The sequence below is a fragment of the Fringilla coelebs genome (assembly GCF_963513975.1).
Source record: "Fringilla coelebs genome assembly, chromosome: 1".
NCBI classification, from domain to species: Eukaryota; Metazoa; Chordata; class Aves; order Passeriformes; family Fringillidae; genus Fringilla; species Fringilla coelebs.
The window spans coordinates 33970417-33990392 of NC_140028.1; the positions used below are offsets into that span (position 1 = coordinate 33970417).

General features: G+C 39.7%; 1 protein-coding gene across 7 annotated transcripts in view; it reads left to right on the top strand.

The window, feature by feature from the left end:
- EYA1 (EYA transcriptional coactivator and phosphatase 1) overlaps positions 1 to 19976 on the top strand; it is a gene marked incomplete at its 5' end in the record, with an annotated part of 143717 nt that overhangs the window by 99035 nt on the left and 24706 nt on the right. For 5 of the 7 annotated variants that reach the window (XM_084202614.1, XM_084202615.1, XM_084202620.1 and 2 more), the window contains 3 exons: positions 490 to 629; positions 1852 to 1935; positions 7899 to 7988. In XM_084202614.1, coding sequence (XP_084058740.1) covers positions 490 to 629; positions 1852 to 1935; positions 7899 to 7988 — 314 coding nt within the window. The remainder of the gene's footprint in view (positions 1 to 489; positions 630 to 1851; positions 1936 to 7898; positions 7989 to 19976) is intronic. The other 2 variants (XM_084202618.1, XM_084202619.1) reach the window with 1 other exon arrangement.

The following is a 19976-nucleotide window of genomic DNA, read 5'->3' on the forward strand; positions in this document are numbered from 1 at the left end:
TGGAATAATTCCATTCTTCTGGCTCAAATGTAGCAATCTAAAAGAGTCTCCAACCAGGCAATTTGGAACATTTTTCAATTTATATAAGTCTGGGTTTTTTTCACACCTGGTTGGATTTTTCTTACCCATCACCATGAGAGTTATTTTAAAGCATTTAAGGTATTTAAGTTTGAAAAGCTAGAGTTAAATTAATGTTGTTTTGTGAAAAACTGCTATCCCTTAAAATTGTTTGCTTAATCTTGTAACCATCAAAGGAATGAAGCAATGAAGTTTTTATCTCCTAAGTCTTTTATAGGCGCTTACTGAAATAATTTATCACTCTTTTTACATATCATTTGAGCTAGATTGAATTAATTTATGAATCAATATGACCACTTACTGTTTTATATTTAATTATTTTAGTTAGGATTTGGTTTGGTGAAAGCAAGTAAGTTGAACATTCTGAACATTGAACTGAAGGGTAAAAGTGTTCTTTCTTTGCTATGACAGAATACAGCACAATCCACAGTCCATCAACCCCCATCAAAGATTCAGATTCAGACAGATTGCGTCGTAGCTCAGATGGGAAATCACGTGGACGTGGCAGAAGAAACAATAATCCTTCACCCCCACCTGACTCTGATCTGGAGGTACTATATATTAAATGTCTTTTGCCTGTTTCAGAACTTTATTTTTGTCATCATTTTGCACAAAGAAGTGTTATTTATGTCTCAAAAATCAAGTGGCATTGAAATTCCCTTTTTCCTAACAGTATTTTCATAGGAAATAAGATTTTTCTTCTAAAGAACCTTCTTCAGGAAGAGCTTCTACTTCCTTTGTAAAATACTTTGTGTTTCTTTCTCCTTTTGATTAAACAAAGCAAACAAACAAACAAACCAAAACAAACCAAAGGGGAGAAAAAAAAAAAGGAAGAAAAAAAGGAGCAATCTTTTCCCAAGGCAAAGGCAGGTTTTGGTTTGGACAAGAGACACTTCTAGCACAATAGTGGGGTTTGTTCTCCCATGCCCTGTTCGCATTCCTCCCAGTGGCCCATGGTTTGTGTTGAGAACACATCTCCAGTGACACACCACAGCTATGAGTGTCCACACTGCATTACTGTTCCTTTCCAGAAGCTTACCCCATTTGTCACCATGGGAAATACATTATCACCAGGATTTAAGACATTTGTATTTGAACACTTTATTTTTCATTAAGTTATCATTTTGTGTGTGGTCAGAGGACAAATTTTAAACACGTATTTTCCATTGTCTCTAAGCAAAAGAATTATTTACTGATGCCATAAGTTTTATGCACATATCATCCAAGCTTATAGTTTTTGTTCTTCAGATGCCTAAAACGCATTAAAATTAGCATAAGTTAAGGGAAACAAAGTGCTTAGCAGCAATCTGCTTTGTTTTGGTTTTAGAGGCAATTTTCAAGAGCACTTACATGAATTTTTGTAAGGCTTTTGTTTTGTAAGACTTGAGGAAATACAGAATTCTAACCCAGAATATTTAATTTTCAGATGCTTCTCTTTGTTTATTTCTGTTTCTATCTCACATCAAGCTTCAAAAATTACATTTTACAGTTTCATTTTCTGCGTATATTTGACTATACTATAATTCTATTCTAATAGAAGGATTTGATATAATAGCAATTGTAGTGAAAAGCTAACAGATTGTATTACCCTACCCTGGAAAAAAAACCCCAACCTGTTAGTTTTGAAAATAAATGGCAGGGAAGCTATGGTTTTACTATGCTACCATATCAGTACAATTTTCCCATTTTTGTGCTTACTGATTCAAATTTTAACTTTCCATTTCAAGTATTAGCTTCACAAAGGAACACATTGATTTGATTCTCTTTTTACAGAGAGTATTCATTTGGGATTTGGATGAGACAATCATCATTTTCCATTCCTTGCTTACAGGGTCCTATGCTAACAGATATGGAAGGGTAAGTGTCAAGAAACTGATGGAAATGTTCAGTAATATTTGCTGCTTTATGGTTGATACACAAGGAATACCAGAACATTATTTGATTTTTAGAAGCAAACTGGTCCTGGCCTTACAAGACAAAAAACATATTAAGCTGTTTCACATGTCCATGCTTTGCAGCTGCTCAGTTCTTGTATTCAGTACATATTTGAATAATGTTGGGATACTTGATACTTGGGATACTCAAATTTAGTACTTTGACCACTTGAGGTTTGGTTTGTAGATACAGGTAGTCTGAAACCTGTTGATATCATCAAAATCTGCAGAGATCTGCATCCCCTCAGAGAGTTCCAGGAATGATTGCTATGATGGATTGGCTGTGCTCTGTATTGAGAGGGAAAGAGGAAGAATGCTTTTGGACATGGCCAGATTAGTCTAACATTTTTTACCTTTGATTTTTTTTTTTTTAATCTAAATATTGACTGATGCTTTCAAAAGTCTGCTTATGAGTCAAATCTTTATATTATGCACAGTCTATAAATCATAACTGAACTGATGAATATGTCTACAGACAGCAAATTTCCTTGGTAATTCTCAGATGATTTTAGGTGAATAAGAACAATTTATGAAAGGAATGTCCTTATGAGATTTTTTTCTTTTTGTCAGGATTGTATTTGAAAGCTAACAGCTTGTGCTAAAATCTGTTATAGCCTTTTATGTTTACCTCCTGTGAGTTATAACTGGAATGTGATTTTTTTGTTAACCTCAAAAATTTCTACATGTAAAGAACACCTACATAGTTTTGTCTGGCTTCATGTAATGCCTCTGTCTTCTTGTAAAGCTCCTATTTAGCACCAAAAGGTTTTACCCTACACCCAGATGAGTGAAGGGCAAAGCTACCTCCAGTTCAGTCTGTGCCTGGGTCAGGTTCTGAGTTTCTCTCAATAGCTTTTTGCACTATACAAACCTAAAGCAATACTACTTTGCAACCTTTCTTGCTTTTTCAGGTAAGGTTTGTTTGCAGAAATGTTTACTTTAATAAACAGTGTACCTGTTTGAGGAGTATAATTAGGCTTTTTCATTATATGTCAGAAAAGCAAGTTAATTCAGCAGCCTTGGTTTCCTAGGTGTTGTTAGTTTATATTTAGTTAATTCAGCAGCCTTGGTTTCCTAGGTGTTGTTAGTTTATATTTAGATAGTAAAAAGAAACTAGAACTCAAATGTTTCAACAATTATTGTATGGATATGTATGGACAAAAGCACTATAGAAGAGTATTAAATATTTACCAAAAGTTATTTTCCCTTTTTCAAACTAAAACCAGCTTTGGCATGGTATTCCAAAATCTATGACAATTTAGTTCAGAATGAGGAGAGCAAATCCCAGTACTCACAAAAAAGCTCAGTGAGAGCAGAGTCTCACCACTGGCTTTTGGCCAGCAGAGTAGCTCTGGAAAAGCCTAATTAATTAGTCACTGCCATAGAAGTACTAATGTGAGCATATTTTTTCCATTTGTTACTAGTTCCCTGTAGTGGATTCATTAATTGGGACCTGAAGATAAACACTTTACTGTTGGATGGTTGAAGTTGAGGAAAGTGGCTGGGATTCAGTTGCAAAGAGATATAAATATGTGTGCTGCAAGGAGGGGGCTGACTCCTGGTTGCAGCTCCATCACTGTTGGCACTGTTTACATAAGATGCAGCTTTTGCCCAGCTGGCTCTGGTTTCATGGCATCTAGCACACTATTCCTGCATTGCTAAATGACACCCAACTGTTGATGTTGAGAGGAATGAGGGCATTGCTGCTTAATCTTTGGATAAATACAAAATCTTTTTGGTGAAGGGTAGCAACATGCCTGTCCGTGGCTCTCACATGATGTCATGAAACTGTGCTATTTTGGTTTTGTTTTCTTAAGGTTTCATTCAAATCAGAGTTTCTCGTGGGCTATTGACAGCTTCAGACAACAGTTAGTAATTTCCAAGGATGTTAGAGAGCCAGTGTCAAATGTTCAAGGCAAACATGTTAAAACATGACAATTTTAGGGTTTATTTGTGACAGCAGAAGGTGCATGTTTTTAAAAGCCTGTTTGCCTGTGATTAATGGCCTTTAAAATCAGAAATCCAGACCATAAGTTAATCTGGAAAAAAAGAAAGTTGAGGGGAATTATTGTTCCTTTCACCTGTATTCTTGTTTATGAGCAATCCAACGTCATGTTCTCTTATAAATCTGCACTATGGTGAAGGCTAGAAATGCCCTTTAAAAAAATTAAATCTAGAGTGATCACATAATCATTAAAATACAAAAGCTGGATCTTCAAACAAACAAAAATGCCCTAATTAAATAATAGGGGATTTGGCAACTTGGCATTCAGCTCTTTTCATAATGCCTGAGTGAGTTTCATGGTGAATGACTATGAATGATGTTCGGCCTTGCTGCTGAAGGGATTGATTTTCTTTGCCTAATTCTCTCCCTCATTCTTCCTAACTTCTTCCTTGTGCCACCTTTTTCTGTATCTTCTCACTTTTGCATCTGTTTATATCACCTGCTCTCCTTTAGCTGCTATTGTGTTCTATTTTTCTCCTGCTTTTTTCCCTTCAGTTTTGTTGTAACATAATAGCACCTTTATTTTCAGTTTATGCAGTCATGGTAAAAATTACTCCATAAAGCATTACATTTTTATTTAAGGATTATTTGAATTTAGTGGAAATGTATGAAACTCTAAGGATATGTCCTTCCAGACAAAAAACCAAAACATTTTCAGTTGCTTTTGGATGTTTTTAACTATGTACAGAGAGAGATGTATTGATCCAATATAAAGCTACCAGTTAGTTTAATTGACATCAGGGCTGATTCCATTTTGGCATTTGGAAAAAGTTGGATCCCTTTAAGATCTCAGAGCAGGTGGAAAATACATCCCAGCATTGGCACAGAAGACTATGCTCTTTACATACATGTCCATCCCCAGTGAAAGCAGTTATATGCAGAAGTTTTAAAGGAATTTTCCTTTAAATTATAAGCTATTTTATTGTGGTTTAATATACTTTAGAGATAGAGAAAAACAAAGCCTGGTTTCACTTAACCCTTCATTTGTGACCTGTAGGCTTAAGTGGAAAATAAGCCTGGTACCCAAAGTGAACTTTCCTGTTTTTCAGCTTCTTGTTTCTCCACAAAACAAAGAAATCAAGTAGGTAGAATTTAGAAATGACATACAGGCAGTGTTTTGGCTCCAATGCCAGTATTCAAAACAAAAGGCCTACTTAAGCAGTTTGACATTGGTATTTCTTTTCTTTAGTTAAACTGTACCTCCCTCAGAGATTTGTACCTGATTTTGACCATACCTGAAAAGACACTGACTGAACCTGCAAATCCCAGGCAACAAGAAGAGATTGTTAGCCTTCCCACTCATTGTGTGACACCTCACAATAATTAGTTAGCAATTAGTGGCTTAAAATTGCAAAAGAAGGTTGGGTATGGGATTATTTTTTTAAAACCTTGTTCTAGCCTTGTCTTTTTTTAAAGTTTACAGCCCCCACTGTAATGTCTGATGGCAGAGTTTGATATGCCATGATGCTTTAAACCAAGGTTCTTGTGCTTTTCATTAGAGCAGTTGCAAGTTTGTGAGCACACAGATATTTAAAATGCTAATGCAAATAAGGTTTTTTGCTGCTGTTAAATATGCAGCTACCAAAAGCCACAGTTTAACATAGTTTTTGTGTTGAGTAGAACTTCCTATATAAAAAGATTGTATTTAAACTAGGAGTTAAGCTTTCTTTGAAAAGCAATCCATTTAGTTTGTGTTATTTAATCTGACAGTTTCAGCAGGTGCCAATGAGTTTCTTATATTTTTCTGCCTAACTAAATTAACCTAATAAATGACATTATTTCAGTATTACTTTGGAGAAAACCATTCAGTTTTATTTCTGCCATGTAAAAATACCTTGGAGTAAAATGGCTAGAAAGCATTACAAAAACCCTTTTTACAAACTCGGATGTGTGATGAAAATGTTCAATAATAAAAAAGCAAGTTGTGTAAACTGAAATGTAAAATATATATTTGCAGCCAGTAGTCTGGCTGCAAAATTAGTCAAATTGGTTCATAACCAGTATCATGCTCTGTTGCCCATTTATTCTGCTTTTCAAAATGATGTTCTTATTTAGGGATGGATGTCAGAATGGAATTATTTCTACCTTGTTGCATTAGTAGTTGATACTCAAGATCAGCTAGGGATCTTCATTTGCATCTTAGACCTTTAGCCCATCTAATTCCTTTAATAACTACAGCAGAGGCTCCTGTGAGGTGTCTTCTGTTACTGCTCAGGCACAACAAAAATCTCTGTCTGTTTAAAAAAAAGAATAAGCCCTATGAACTGTGTAGGATGGTGAGGTGCTAACTGGGCACAAAGATAAGCAGAAATTTCAAAGAGAAAAGAAGCCTCAGACCTGTCTAGAGAGAAAATACCACCTGCTTTCCACCTCACATGCCTACAAAAGTAAAGCAGAGGAAAGCACAGGTCTACAAATAGAGCAATATTAAAACAGGGAGACAGAATACTTTTGTTCATATTTCAAAGTGTTTCCATTTGAACTAAGAAGCCAAATATTCCTTTTTTTTTTTTTTTTGGCTGTGCCAGTTTAAATAAAAGACTTATTTTTAAGGGCAAAGTTCATCAAAATATCATGATGCAAATTTTTTCCTCATTTATAAGGGCTATTTTTTATTTTATTTTTTAAAAATTACTCCTAATGGATATGAGTTCAAGAATAGATGTTTTGTCTGCTCAGTGTAGCTTGGCTTTGAAATTTCAAAAATTCTTTTTCTGGACAGCAGTTCTTGGGTTTTGGCATTTCCAGAAGGCAAACAGGCTGCCAAATCACCATTCTTTTCCAGCTCTTCACTACTGACGCATTTTGCCTTTTTAACCAGTAGTTACAGCAAAATGTTTGAAAGTTCAGAGATCATGTTGAAGCATCTATTAATTTGATTTAGAGGTGGAAAAAGAAACTAAGGACTGCATCTCTTGCTTTTTAACTGTGACTTGTCAACAAGTTTAGAATATTAGCTTATTTTAAGTAAAATATGGGTTGCCACTTCTTCAGTCCTATTTAAAATATAATTCCTAACAAACTAACATTATTAATAGAGGCTGTTATGGGATAATATAACATGTTCTTTCAAACTCATGCTCCTGTGCTCTTGGATAGACTTGGCATTATAAATGAGAAACTCTATATCAAATGTATTTATTAAGCTCTCTTTTAGATTTTTCAGATTGAAAATAAATAAAACACCAAAAAAAATCAAAACAAGGCAAACATCTGTAATGCATTTGGTAACCACAATGCTGAACATGCTTTTTGAGTTTATTAGCTCAGTAAGGAGTAAGTTGTTACGGTAATTTCTGTAGAGAAGTTAAAGTGTGTTATGTATTAATAACAAACAATAGTTTTGTTCACTCTGCATGGGTGGGCCAAACTGGAAACATAATTAAAGCTTTTTTGACAGTGACTTTAAATATAATTACCATTTGCAAATAAAACATCAATAGTTCTTTGCTTTAAAGTCACTAGGTATTCCCAGGACTGAATCCTGTAATTTGTGACCAGTTTATTTTGAGTAACAATAGTACCATCATACCCCTGCTTGATCATAAAACTTGTGAACAGTTGTAGAATCTGCAGAAGTTTTAGGTGGAATGGATTTGCCCTTTCTGCACAGAGAGCAAAGAGCCAGTGGCAGGGATGCATGAGGGGGATCACAGAAGTTGCACTGCAAAATCAGGGAGTCAGTTGAGTTTAAGTCATATTTTTGAGTGTTACTGGAAGTGTTGCAGCACAGGGTAAGACAGTTACTGAACTAAAAATGACACAGCAGATTTGCATTTGATACAAGTAGTATGTTATGAAAAGCTGTTCCTCCAGTTTATATTTGGGTATGTGTGTCAGGCACAGTATTGATGGTGTACTTGCTTAATTTCTTCTTTAAGGATCCTCCCACTTCTGTGTCCCTTGGACTCCGAATGGAAGAGATGATTTTCAATTTGGCGGACACGCATCTATTCTTTAACGATTTAGAAGTAAGTGTTCATTCTTTTAAAATACACAGACACGATCTGATATTTAATATTTGTCTGGTTCTATGTGTTGTTAGATGCTTTGACAATTATTTGCAGAGTTTCAATACAGAAATGCTTACAAAATAGCTATATCCTTTAGTCATTAGGATATATAATAATGTCTACACTAAATGTCTGAACTGGCCCTCAAAGGTTACTACAGTGTAAATGCTAGTGTTTTGTCCTCACAGGTTTAAGCAGTTATGATGACAGTAGATAAGTTTCAGAAGTGGATACACTGCAGGAGCCTATAAACATACAGAATTCAACAGTCTGCACAGGCCATTAAATATTAAACTCCGGCTTCTATAAACAGTTGATGGCTGGCTGCAGATTTCTTGCTTACATCCCACGGTGGGCAAGTGTTACCTTAGCCCCAAGGGACATCATGAATGTTGTATGGGCTGTCTGTGGGCCGTTCCTGGGGCTGCTGTGCCTGCAGCAGGCACGGGCTGTTCTGTGCCAGGGTGCCTCTGCCTGCAGCCAGCAGCTGCGTGCCTTGCCAAGGGCTTTTTGAGCCTGCACAGCCTATGGTTTGGCAATGCTTGGGACATCCTTCCAAAGCTGTCCAAACTGCTGAAAGAGACTGTCACTGTAATGCCTGGCTGTTTCATCTTAAAAGGGAAAAAAGCAATTTCTGATCACATTTTAATAACGCAAAAACATGAAAACAGTCAGATTTCTTTCCCATCATAGTGAAGACAGCTGTTTATTTAAAATCCAGCTGTTAAGCAAGCTTGTGGTGGGGCTGCCAACACACATTAATCATCAAGTTGTTGTTTTGCTAGATTTTAGAATAGTGTGTTATTCCAGACAGCAAAAGAATCTAAAAGATTCAAATGCAACTTTTGCTGATCAAAGTTAATTGGCAGCAATTGGCCTTTAAATATTTCCTGATGTTTCCCTTTTCAAAATCAAGCAAAATACACCTTATTCAATAGATGAGCCAAAATAATTTGAAAAATGCCAGTGTGTGATAGACCTCAAATGTGGTTTGTCCAACATCTGTCCTATATTTTGATTTCTTTTCATCTAAAAAGAAACCACTCACAGATGATTTGGCATCTTAGAACGTAATGAAATTATTGAAAATGCTTTTTTTTCTTCCATTCCTTAGAGTATTTATTTTTTATACTTACAGTAAAATAGCTGGTTTCTTTACATTTTAAAGTAGCATTTTCTTCCATTAAGGTAGCTGTATTTAAAGATATGATTGTTTTGGATATAAGAAGCACCAATGAGTTGCATGCATAAGACCTATTTTTCAGATTTATCTAAAAATATAACAATGCTAGTTATTTTCCAACTCTGTTTCTGATTATATTTCATTTTAACCAGAGCAGAATGAAGAAGTACTGTGTTTAAGTATATTTAATAAAGTTCAGTGTGTTTTCATTTGCTACTCAGAGCCAGATATGTAGCTACTTCATACAGGATTGTCAACCTCACTGACTTTAATGGAAGTTAATCAATTGCATCTTAGGAGTGGTAGATTATCTTCTGCTAATAGACATGTTGCAGCCTTAACAGTACAGCACAGTGGTTCATTCACTCCAGAACTTTGAAGCTGTGTATGGGAAAACAGCTGCTGGTTCATGGAGGCAGAGGAGCTCACTGATAAGCCTGATTCTTTGCATTTCCACCATAAGAAGCCAGTTTATGTTGTATGTCCAAACTGAAGTGTAATAGTTGGTGTCTGTGCCCTGGTCTGCCCTCCTCTCACACCCAGGCACCCAGGAGTGAGCAGCTGTGTGCATGTCCTTGTGCACCAGCCCTAATCCTTATGGCTGGGGAGCACGAGCTCCGGTCTGAGGGATCCTGCCTTGTCCAAGGGGTGAAGAGCACGTTCAGTGTGCACAGACAAGCCTCCAGAGCACACAGTGAAAGGGTGGAAGGGAGCCTGTACTTTGTGGGAAGCAGCATGTAAGGACTAGGCTTCACAGACTGGGGCTTTCAGTTCACCAGCAGTGACACAGTTTTTGGAACATGTCACAGAAATGTGGTGTTCTTGAGGGAGCATGTCCTGCTGGTGCCACAGTTTGTCATTCTTGGGAGCATCACCATTATCTAGCAGGGCTGTGACAGGACAGATTCCTCAGTTCCATCTCAGAAACTCAAAAGCCTTGCTTGGTGGTTTGGAAGTTCAGGCTGCTCACAGCCTGACAGGCTTTCAGCAAAACTGTGGACAATTTGGTTTGGATATGCCTCAGGCTTAAAGCTTCTATTCTCACTGATGAAGAAGTGAGTCTGAAAGATCTAGCTCAGGTCTGAGCTTTCCAGTTCATCAGCACAAGTATCTGGGCTGTTGGGATTGAAAACATTTGTAGGCACTATTGCCTGTGAGCGGCAGAGCTTGGGTATTCTTGCCCTGCAGTAGTGTGAAGAGCAGCAAAGAGGGATTTGGAACATCTCTAACCCACAGAGTAGATGTGTCTTTGAGCCTACTCTTAACTCAAAGTGGGAACCTGAAAGCTGATGCCCTCTGTCTCACCCAGGCTCAGAGGGAACCCTTCTTGGCACATAGAGAGGCAGCTTTTAAAGGAGGCTATCATCTGTCATAACTTTGGCCTATGATGCACATTTTTCCAGATACCACAAGTTAATGTTTTTAAATTAAAAAAAAAATCTTCTTTCATCCAACACATTCCAGAAAACTTTATAATCAGAGTAGTTCTCTTGTTATCCAAGTGAAAATACTTTTTTGTCTTATAAAATGCTGAAGTCTGATTGAACATTTTGAATGCAAAGGGCAAAGTTGCAGCAGTGATCTCTGAAGCACAGTTTGATTTATTTATGACCTAACTGGCTTTTCAAAGCTCAGCCTGGTGATTTAGTAATGTTATTAAATTCTAGACTTTGTCAGTCAATTTTTAGTCTGTGTAAAGTGAATCCATGCCAATGTGTATTAGTTGAATTTAGTAGGGGGTACAGCCAGGTAAATGAATAATCTATTTTTATGTAATAATAATAGTAATGAGAATAATAATAGTAATAATTGTAATTGAAAATTTCAAACTCATTGAAAAAATTCAGTCAGATCTCACTATCTAATTCTGAAGTCAATATTCTGTTTCTGGATGGGTGAACTACAGTTGGATTTGCACCCTTGTACTAGTTCTTACTTTATTGCTTTGAAAAAAAAAAAATAAACTGCTTATTTCCTTCACTTTGCACAGATTTATTTGGAGTAATTGATTCCAAAGTGATGTAATAGCAAATAATTTCCGATCTTTAGGAATATTCCTTAAACAGCATGTTAAAGGGGTATGACAAGATTTTTAACATATTGAAAAGAAAAATATTAATGTTTACTTATATATAATTTGATCTAAGTACCATAATAAACAGCATTTTCATGCATTAGCAGTAATTTCATAATGAAATTATAGAAGTGTACTAGGCTAAACAGTAGAAGATGGTGCAGTGTTCTAAAAATTTAAATTCCAAAATCTGTGTTTGGGCTTCCGAACAAGAGCTTTTGGTTCTCAGTATTGAAGATTTTTATTTAAATGTCTCATACCCTCTGTTTTATAGTTGAATTTTAATTGTGTGCAAGAGGGAATGGCTACATTGATGTAGTGCCCTCAAGAGAACCACAGTTATCTGAAAATAATGTTTGATTTTGCATGCTGGTTACGTTGTGATAGGGATAATAAGGTATAATATTTTAAAGGTCTAAAGGAGGAATTATTCATATTATTTATTTTAGGAGGTATGCTCCAGTGTTTTAGGGAAATGGGCAACTTGATGATAGGACTGAGAGCTGACATCCCCTGAGGTGATCAGCTCTGGGGCAGGTGTTCTACAGCAGAGCTGGGGAGCGGGGCTCACAGGGGGTTCCTCAGCCCCAGGGGAGCACAGAGACACACCAGGAGCCGGCTGCTCTTATGAGAGTGGCTCATTCTCCTGGCATGGGTGAGGCCAGGAGTAATGGTGGCCAATCCCTCTTCCCAAAGCAGGCAGCCCTAGTGAGCACTGTGGCCAGGAGCACGTGGCCAGGGCAGGCAGACGGGTCATGGTGTGGCAGTTTGCTCAGCAGGGTGTGCAGGGAAGGTGACAACTCAGAGGAGGGACATCCACTAGCCAAGTGCAGACACGTGAAGTCTGCCAGCAGCCAAGCAGGGTTCTGTAGCCATCTGCACAGGTCAGGGGCACTCATCCCACCTGACTCCCAGGGCAGAATGGTGGGCACTCATCTGAGGGCAAAGGCTGCAGCTCTGATGGGGGACTCTGCCCCATTTGTCCTGACAGTGGCCAATGCCTCCACACAGACAGGGCTGCTGAAGGAAGAGACTGCAGTGCAGAACTCAGACTGCAGAAAGTGAACAGAGGCTTCTCCTGGGGCAGGGACAGGACAGCAGACCTGCCTGCCAAAGGTGTGCAAGGTGGAGGAGCTCCTGTGGCGGGTGGCTGAGCTGCAGGAGGGAGCAGGGAGCATTGGGGGGGCTGAGAAGGAGTCGTATAGCTGGTTCAGTGGGGTTGCATAGCTGCTTCCAAGTGCAGTCTGCAGAAGACTCACAGCCCATGGCCAAACAGCCAAAACCTCCACCACTGGTACATACAGAAGGGAGAGGGAGCAATAACATTGCAGAATGTAAGCAAGGACCTGCAGGAGGAAGATGCCTCCCCAAAACCTGAGGTGCCCCTCCAGAACTGCTTCACTGTCGTGCAGACTGAAAAGGAGAGACACATCACACAGAAGAAATGCTGGAGCTGAGTAAGGAGCCTGACCCCATAACCCCACCATGTAACAATGACTAAGAAAAGGAGAAAGGTGATAGTAGTAGGTAACTCACTTCTGAGAGTCTTCTTTGCCAGCATCAGGTGCTCTCTAGAGAGATGTGATGTTTGCCAGAGCCTTTACTAGGGGTATGTCTCTTGGGGTATGACCCCAAGACAGGTTGTCACCAATAGACTACCAAGCCTCATACAGTCCTCTGACTTCTGTCTGCTGCTGTTATTTCACACGGGCACCAGCAATACAGTCTGAGGAAACAAAAACAGTCAAGATGGATTACAGAGCCCTGGGAGCAGCAGTAAGGGATTCTGGAGTGTGGGTAGTTTTTTTCATCAGTCGTCTCAGCCATAAAAAAGGAGTTGGAAAGGGCGAGTCAAATCTGGAAAATTGACAAATGGTTGCAGAATTGGTACCCCAGAGAGACATTCAGGTATTTTAGAGCATAGGACTTGCTTGAGAAGCCTGGTCTGGTGGGGCTGATTAGCTCCATCTGTCAGAGAAGAAGAGCATCTTCAGTCATAGGCTTGAGGAAGAGCTTAAACTGGAGGACTGCTGGAGGAGAGGAACCTCAATCCATCCCACTCTTACCCATCTGATACCTGTGGCACCCCTAGGTATCCACAGTCTGGAGTGGGATCACAGTTCAGCAAAAGAGCACCAGAAGAACAGCACAAAGGAATTCCAGCCCCTCCAGCAGTAAGCTGGCTTCATCAGAGGCCCATCTTGAATGCTTCTATGCAAACACACACAACCTGGGGGGTACAAGAGGAGTTAGAGGCATGTGCATGCCTGCAGGTCTATGATCTTGTTGGCATCACAGAGACTGGTGGGATGACTCTTGTGCCTGGAGTGTTGGAATGAAAGCATGCAAGATGTTCAGGAAGGACAGGCAGGGGAGACAAGGAAGGCCTGTAACCCTCTGTGTCAGTGGATGTCAATGCTGGAGGGCTGCAGCACTGCCTGGAGATAGATAAGGAGCTGACTGGGAGCTCATGAGTCAGGATTACAGGGAGAGAAGGAACAGGTGACATTAAGTAGGGGTCTGCTACAGACCACCTAACCAGGAAGGTTGAGTTGGTGAGGCTCTCTGTAGACAGGAGCAGCCTCACGTTTGCAATTTGTGATCCTTATGGTGAGCTTCAGCCGCCCAAATATCTCTTGGAGGTACAACACAGTAGGCCATAAGCAATCCAGGAGGTTCTATAATGTGTTGGTGATGACTTCCTTCTGCAAGTGATGGAGGAGAAAACAAGGAGAGGTGCTATGCTGGACCTTGTTCTCACCAACAAGTGAGGACTGGTGGGGAATGTGAAGCTCAAGGATTGACTGCAATGACCATGAAATGGTGGATTTCAAGAGACTTGGGGCAGCAAGGAGGGTGCACAGGAAGTTCACAATCCTGCACTTCGGAGGAAAGACTTTGGCCTCTTCAGCAATCTGCATCTGGGTAAATCCGGGTAAATCTGGATGCATTCTATATTGGGTAAATCCGGAGGAGACTGGATCGAGAGCAGTCCTGGGTGCAAAGACTTGGAGGTGTTCATTGAGAAGAAGCCAAACATGACCTGGCAATGTGTGTTTGCAGCCCAGAAAGCCATTTGTGTCCCGGGCTGCATCAAAAGCATGACCAGCAGGTTAAGGAGGTGATTGCTCCCCTCTGCTCTGCTCTCCTGAGATCCCACCTGGAGTACTGTGTCCAGCTCTGGGGCCCCAGCTAAAGGAGGGTGTAGAGTGAGTCCAGAGGAGGCCACAAAGGTGATGGGAGGACTGGAGTACCTCTCATATGAGGAAAGGCTGAGAGAGTTGGCGTTATTCAGTCTGGAGAAGAAAAGGCTCCAGGAAAACTTATTGTGGCCTTCCATAGAGGGGAGAGGCAGAAAGGGATTTTACAAGGGGTCATGTAGTGACAGGACAAGGGTTGATGGCTTTAAACTGAAAGAAGGTAGGTTTGGATTAGGTATTAGGTAGAAATTCTTTAGTGTGAGGTTGGTGAGACACTGGAACAGATTGCCCAGGGAAGCTGTGGATGCTCCATCCCTGGAAGGGTGCAAGGCCAGGCTGGATGCAGCTTTGAGCCATCTGATCTAGTGGAAGGTGTCTCTGCCCATGTCAGGGGGCTTGGAACTGGATGATCTTTAAGGTCCCTTCCAACCAAAGCCATTTTGTGATTCTATCTGCATCTTTAAAGATTGTATACTTTTATACTGATACTTTTAAGAGTTTATTCATTTTTTTGGGATATCAGGTGCATATGGTATGTAAGGTATCAGGTGCAACAAGGTATGTTAAAGGTATAGGTATAGGTGGTTGTGAATTATTAGGAACATTTTATTTGAAAAATTTTGTTCTGTGCTTTGTCAACTTTTTTCTAAAATCTCATTAGATCTATTCCTTTAGAGGTATATACTGAAGCTGAATATATCGCTTATTAAGTCTTTTCTTGTCTAATCTTACCTAAAACTTAGAATACATTTTTTTTGTTTTGTTTTCTTGAATTCTATTGAAGTAATTAAAAAATTAAGCGCAAATTAATTTGTAGTTCTATTTCATGAGGGTTTTTTTTTAGGACTTTTATTTCTGTTTGTTCATTTCATTTTTTGGTGTAGGCTTTTGTGGGAAGGTTCAAAATAAGATTCTAATGATACTATAAAAAAATCAATTTTTCCCACCTTTTACAAATATATAGATGCATGGTCATGATTAGCATTAATTTTTCTGCCATTTGTAAAGGATATATAATGCACACCCATGGGTTCACAATTCACTTCTGTTTGTGGAGTCTATGCAAAATGATGAAATGTGTATGGGAGTAGTTCATAATGAGTGGCAGTGTGGTATGAGTTTTCAGGCTACATTAGTTGATATATTTCTGTTAGTGAGAAAAGATCAGGGAATGCCATAAGGTGCTACTGTCAAGCAGTAACTTGTTTTCTTGGGAAAAAAAATTAGAATAGTCAATAGAGCAGCCCATTTCTCTGCCTTTTCACTCCATTAAATAAAGTTAGATTAATACAGAGACACTTTACAAATCCTGCATTTTACACATATGGGAACGTTTCCAGCTTTAATGAAGCATTGAGATGCTGTCTTCCACAGATTCATATTCTCACTGTTTAAAGAAGAGAATAAACAGCATTTATGTCCTTGCACTGTCATGCTCTGTGTTTGCTTTGTAAACTTCCTTCCTTCACCCACAGGGCAATAAATACTTCCAGGACTCCTACAAGTCTGTAACTGCTAGCTTGAATTTACTCAGATCTAGAAGTTGATAGGGAGAAATTAACTATCAGATTTTTTAAATGAAAACTGCTTTTGGTGGATTGTTTCTTGTATAATCTACTATGTGGAAGTTCTGCTCTTGTTTGTGCCACCCAGTCATTAGACTATGAGTATTTATCAACTGTCCCTCCTATTCCTTTTCAACCTCAAGACTGTGTGAAGGACAACTTTTTTACTTGAAATGTGATGGAGATGTCTGACACCCAGCAGCATGCTGAGCCCTTCTGTTCCCTAAAGGAACATAAAGGACCTCTAAAGCCCACACTGCAAGGCAGACTCCCGTGTCACTAGTGCAGATGGGGATACACTCTGCACTAACACCTGGCACTACAGGGATTTCCAAGATGGGAGATCATTGTCAGAGCTCAGGGATAAGAAAGGGAACAACTAATACCCAGGACAGTATCCATAAAGCCTGATCATGGAGCAAAGCTCCTTGAACATTAATTAGTTCCTTTTTGGCCTTTCCCTTCAATTCTTGCAGGTGAAACCTGGCTGCCTCCCTGCTGCTGGAAGCAAATGTACCCTATAAATCACTTCTGGCACTCAAGGAGACCTTTTTTCATGACAGGGACATATATCCTCTTTTCATCAGCCTGAAAATTTCTCCTTTGTAGGTATCAGTAACACCACAGGAGACTAAGTGACTTTGCTCACAGGTCCTTCAGTGACCGTGCACACAGCCATGTCCCCAGTGTACCACGCCGTGCCCTGTCGGAATGCCTTTGAAGCAATACAGCCATATGTTCTGTTTCTTTAATCTGAAGGAGAAAGGGAAATCATTTCCCCTCAGACCTGGGTCTGAGGTACTTTAATACGCCACAGACTCTGCCTGGTAACTTTTAGCACAGTAGCACTCCAAAGGATGATTTAGGATCCTGGGCATTATGATAATTCACATTATTGAATTCATTACTGCATTCAGCAGGCTTACTGTATGCAGGTTATTGCACATCTCAAAGAACCATGACCACTGTGGGGTAAAATGCTCTTCTTTCTGAAAGCATTTTAGCACATCTGGTCCTAGATTCAAATAATCTAACAAATGAACTGCTTGGATACAAGCCAACTCTTAAGTGCAGACTTTGAGCAAGCTCCAAAGCAAGCTGGGAGAGCAGGTTGGCCACTATTAGCAGTGTAGAAGTCCATCATTTATTCTTCCACACCTTGTAGAAATGTCACAGAGCCAGCTTTGGACAGCCATGACAGGTATGACGTTGCCTAGGTTTACAGAGATCCACGATCAGTGATAGGAGCTGGGGGAGCTGCAGTCAGAGCAAGGAAGTGCAAAAGGAGGATTGTGAAACACCATTACCAGAGAGAGAAGCTTTCTCAACTTCTCCACAAAATAAAAGTCAGCTCAAGGTCATTTTGTGTCTAAAGCTGTACCCCAAGCCCTGAACACTGACAGGCTGAGCCTTTGCTGGCAGGAGGTACTAATCCCTTGTCTGGAGCATATTTCACAAACATATTTATGTGGGTGACAGAACACAAGGTCTGTGTTTGTGATTGCTGATACTTTGTAGTTCCTCATCACCGTACCTTAGTCTTCTTATCATGGTGATGACAAGGATGATATTTACAGATACAAGGAGCATCATTCTGTAATAAAGATGCTGCTCTTTTCAAGAGAGAAAAGCAGCAGTTGAGTCTGGTGATTATAGCAGTTGTTATGGTGTACAGTTGTAGCTGGCTTTCTAACAAAACTTCAACTTGGTCTCTTTAACATATTAGTCCTCAGGAACATACTGGCACAACTTCTCTCTCTATTGACACAATTAGGAAATATGTGTATTCAAGCAAGGGAAAAGAAAAAAAGTACCAAAAATTTGCAAATAGTCAGCCAAGAAAGCTGTTTTCCATTGTATTTAATTTATTTTCTATTGTTGGAGGATTTGTTTGTTTTGGTTTTGTTTGTTTTGTTTTGCTTTGTTTGGTTTTGTTTTTAAATGATTTTTGTAAGTTGTACTTGTTCCAGTTTGAGTAATTCATACATTTCAGGTAAGGTCTTATTTTTAAAGCCACAGGTTAAAAAGCACCCCAACATTTAGAGCAGAAGGGTGTCAGTCATCACTAGTCATGGCAGTGTTTCAGGTGTGTGCACTTGGGAGCTAGCAGCTAGTAAGAACTCCATGTGGTCAGCTGGTACCAGGGCTTCTGTTTGGGATACCTATATTTTACTGTAGTATAAATCAGCTAAAGACTGGGCAGGCATGCCTTGTGAAGAGATACATGAACATGCAAATTGCCCAGTATAGTATAGAGGATTTCATGGAGTCACAGAATGGTTTGGTTTGGAAGGAGCCTTTAACAATCATCTAGTCCAACCCTACTGCCATGGTCAGGGAGATCTACTAGACCAGGTTGCTCAAACCCCCGTCCAACTTCCAGCAATCCACATCCCCAACTTCTCTGGGCAACTTGTTCAAGTGCCTCACCACTCTCACAGGAAGGAATTTCTTCCACGTACCTACCTGAATCTGTTCTCTTTCACTGTAAAACTGCTACCCCTTATTCCTTGTCCTATCAATACAGACCTTGGTAAAAAAGTCTGTCCCCATCTTTCTTCTAAATCTAGTTTATATATTGAAAAGCCACAGTTAGGTCATGCCAGAGCCTTCTCTTCTCCATGCTAAACAACCCCAGCTCTCTCAGCCTGACTCACAGCCTGCCTCTTTCCTGTGCTGAGACCCCCCGAGCTGGAAGCAGTTCTCTATGTGGCATCTCACCAGGGCAGAGAAGGGCAAAGGGGAAAATCACCTCTCTCAACCTGCTCTTCAGGCCTCTTTTGGTGTAACCCTGTGTACTTTTGGCTTTCTGGGGTGCAGGTTACATCCAGGGGTTTTTATCCACTGGAATCCCTAAGTCTGAGCAGGGCTACTCTCTCTCAGTTCACCACCCAGCCTGTACTGATGTGGGTGATTGTCCCAGTGCAGCTGCAACACCTTGTACTTTATTGCATTTCATGAAGTTCCTATTAGCCCACTCCTCAGGCCTGTCAATGTCTCTCTGGATGGCCTCCTACTTGTCAGTAGAATACATGCTAGTGCAAAAGGGTTTGTGGTAGGCAGTATGGTAACTTTTAGTGGTATGAGACCCATCTCCAAGATGGTACACTAAAAGTAATTTCCATCAAAATGTCAAAATGCCTATGTATATTCCCCAATTAGATACTCAAAGGTGTTCCTTCCAGTGACAGAACTAACATTCTTTTCCCTTTCCCAGGAAAAAAATACCAAATGCTGGCTTGCTTTCCAGGTAGCAATTGTACCTCCCCATTACAGCTAGGTTCTGCAGAGTCTGAAATGTTAGATTTAGGATCAGCTAGATGAGGAGATAGTGTGTTGAAGGACAGTGGTAATGGCCTGCAAGCCATTGAAATACCTGTATGAAAGCTGTGTATAGGCAGGGCCTGGTACTGGAATCCCAAATCCACCCCACATAGGTCAGCTTCAATTGCAGCAGAAAGCTCAGTGCTGGGCTGCAGAGGCAGGCTCTGAAAGGCAATGTGCAGATTGCTACAGAATGAAGGACATGAGACAGCACTTAGAAAATTCTCTTACAGCCAGTAATGAAGCAATAAAGTTGTTTGAAAAAGCCTAAGACTTGATGGAAAAGAAGAGATGCAAAACTGACCACAAGAAATGTAACAGGTTGAGAACTTTGCAACCATTAGCGGATTTCAAAACACTGTCTTATGTTATATTGCTGACACATAAAAATGCCCTCAATGAATTTTTATTTCTGAGAGGTTGCAAAGTTGCTGATATGTGCCACAGAGCTTTTCTACAATGCAAATTGTTCCCCAAGCACAGATACGATACACTGCTTGATGATTCATCATATTAGATCCAAAACTAGGTAATAATGTGATTCATCCTGAAGGCCCCTTAGTGCCAGAATCGTCACTTCAGATTTGAATAAGTTCATTT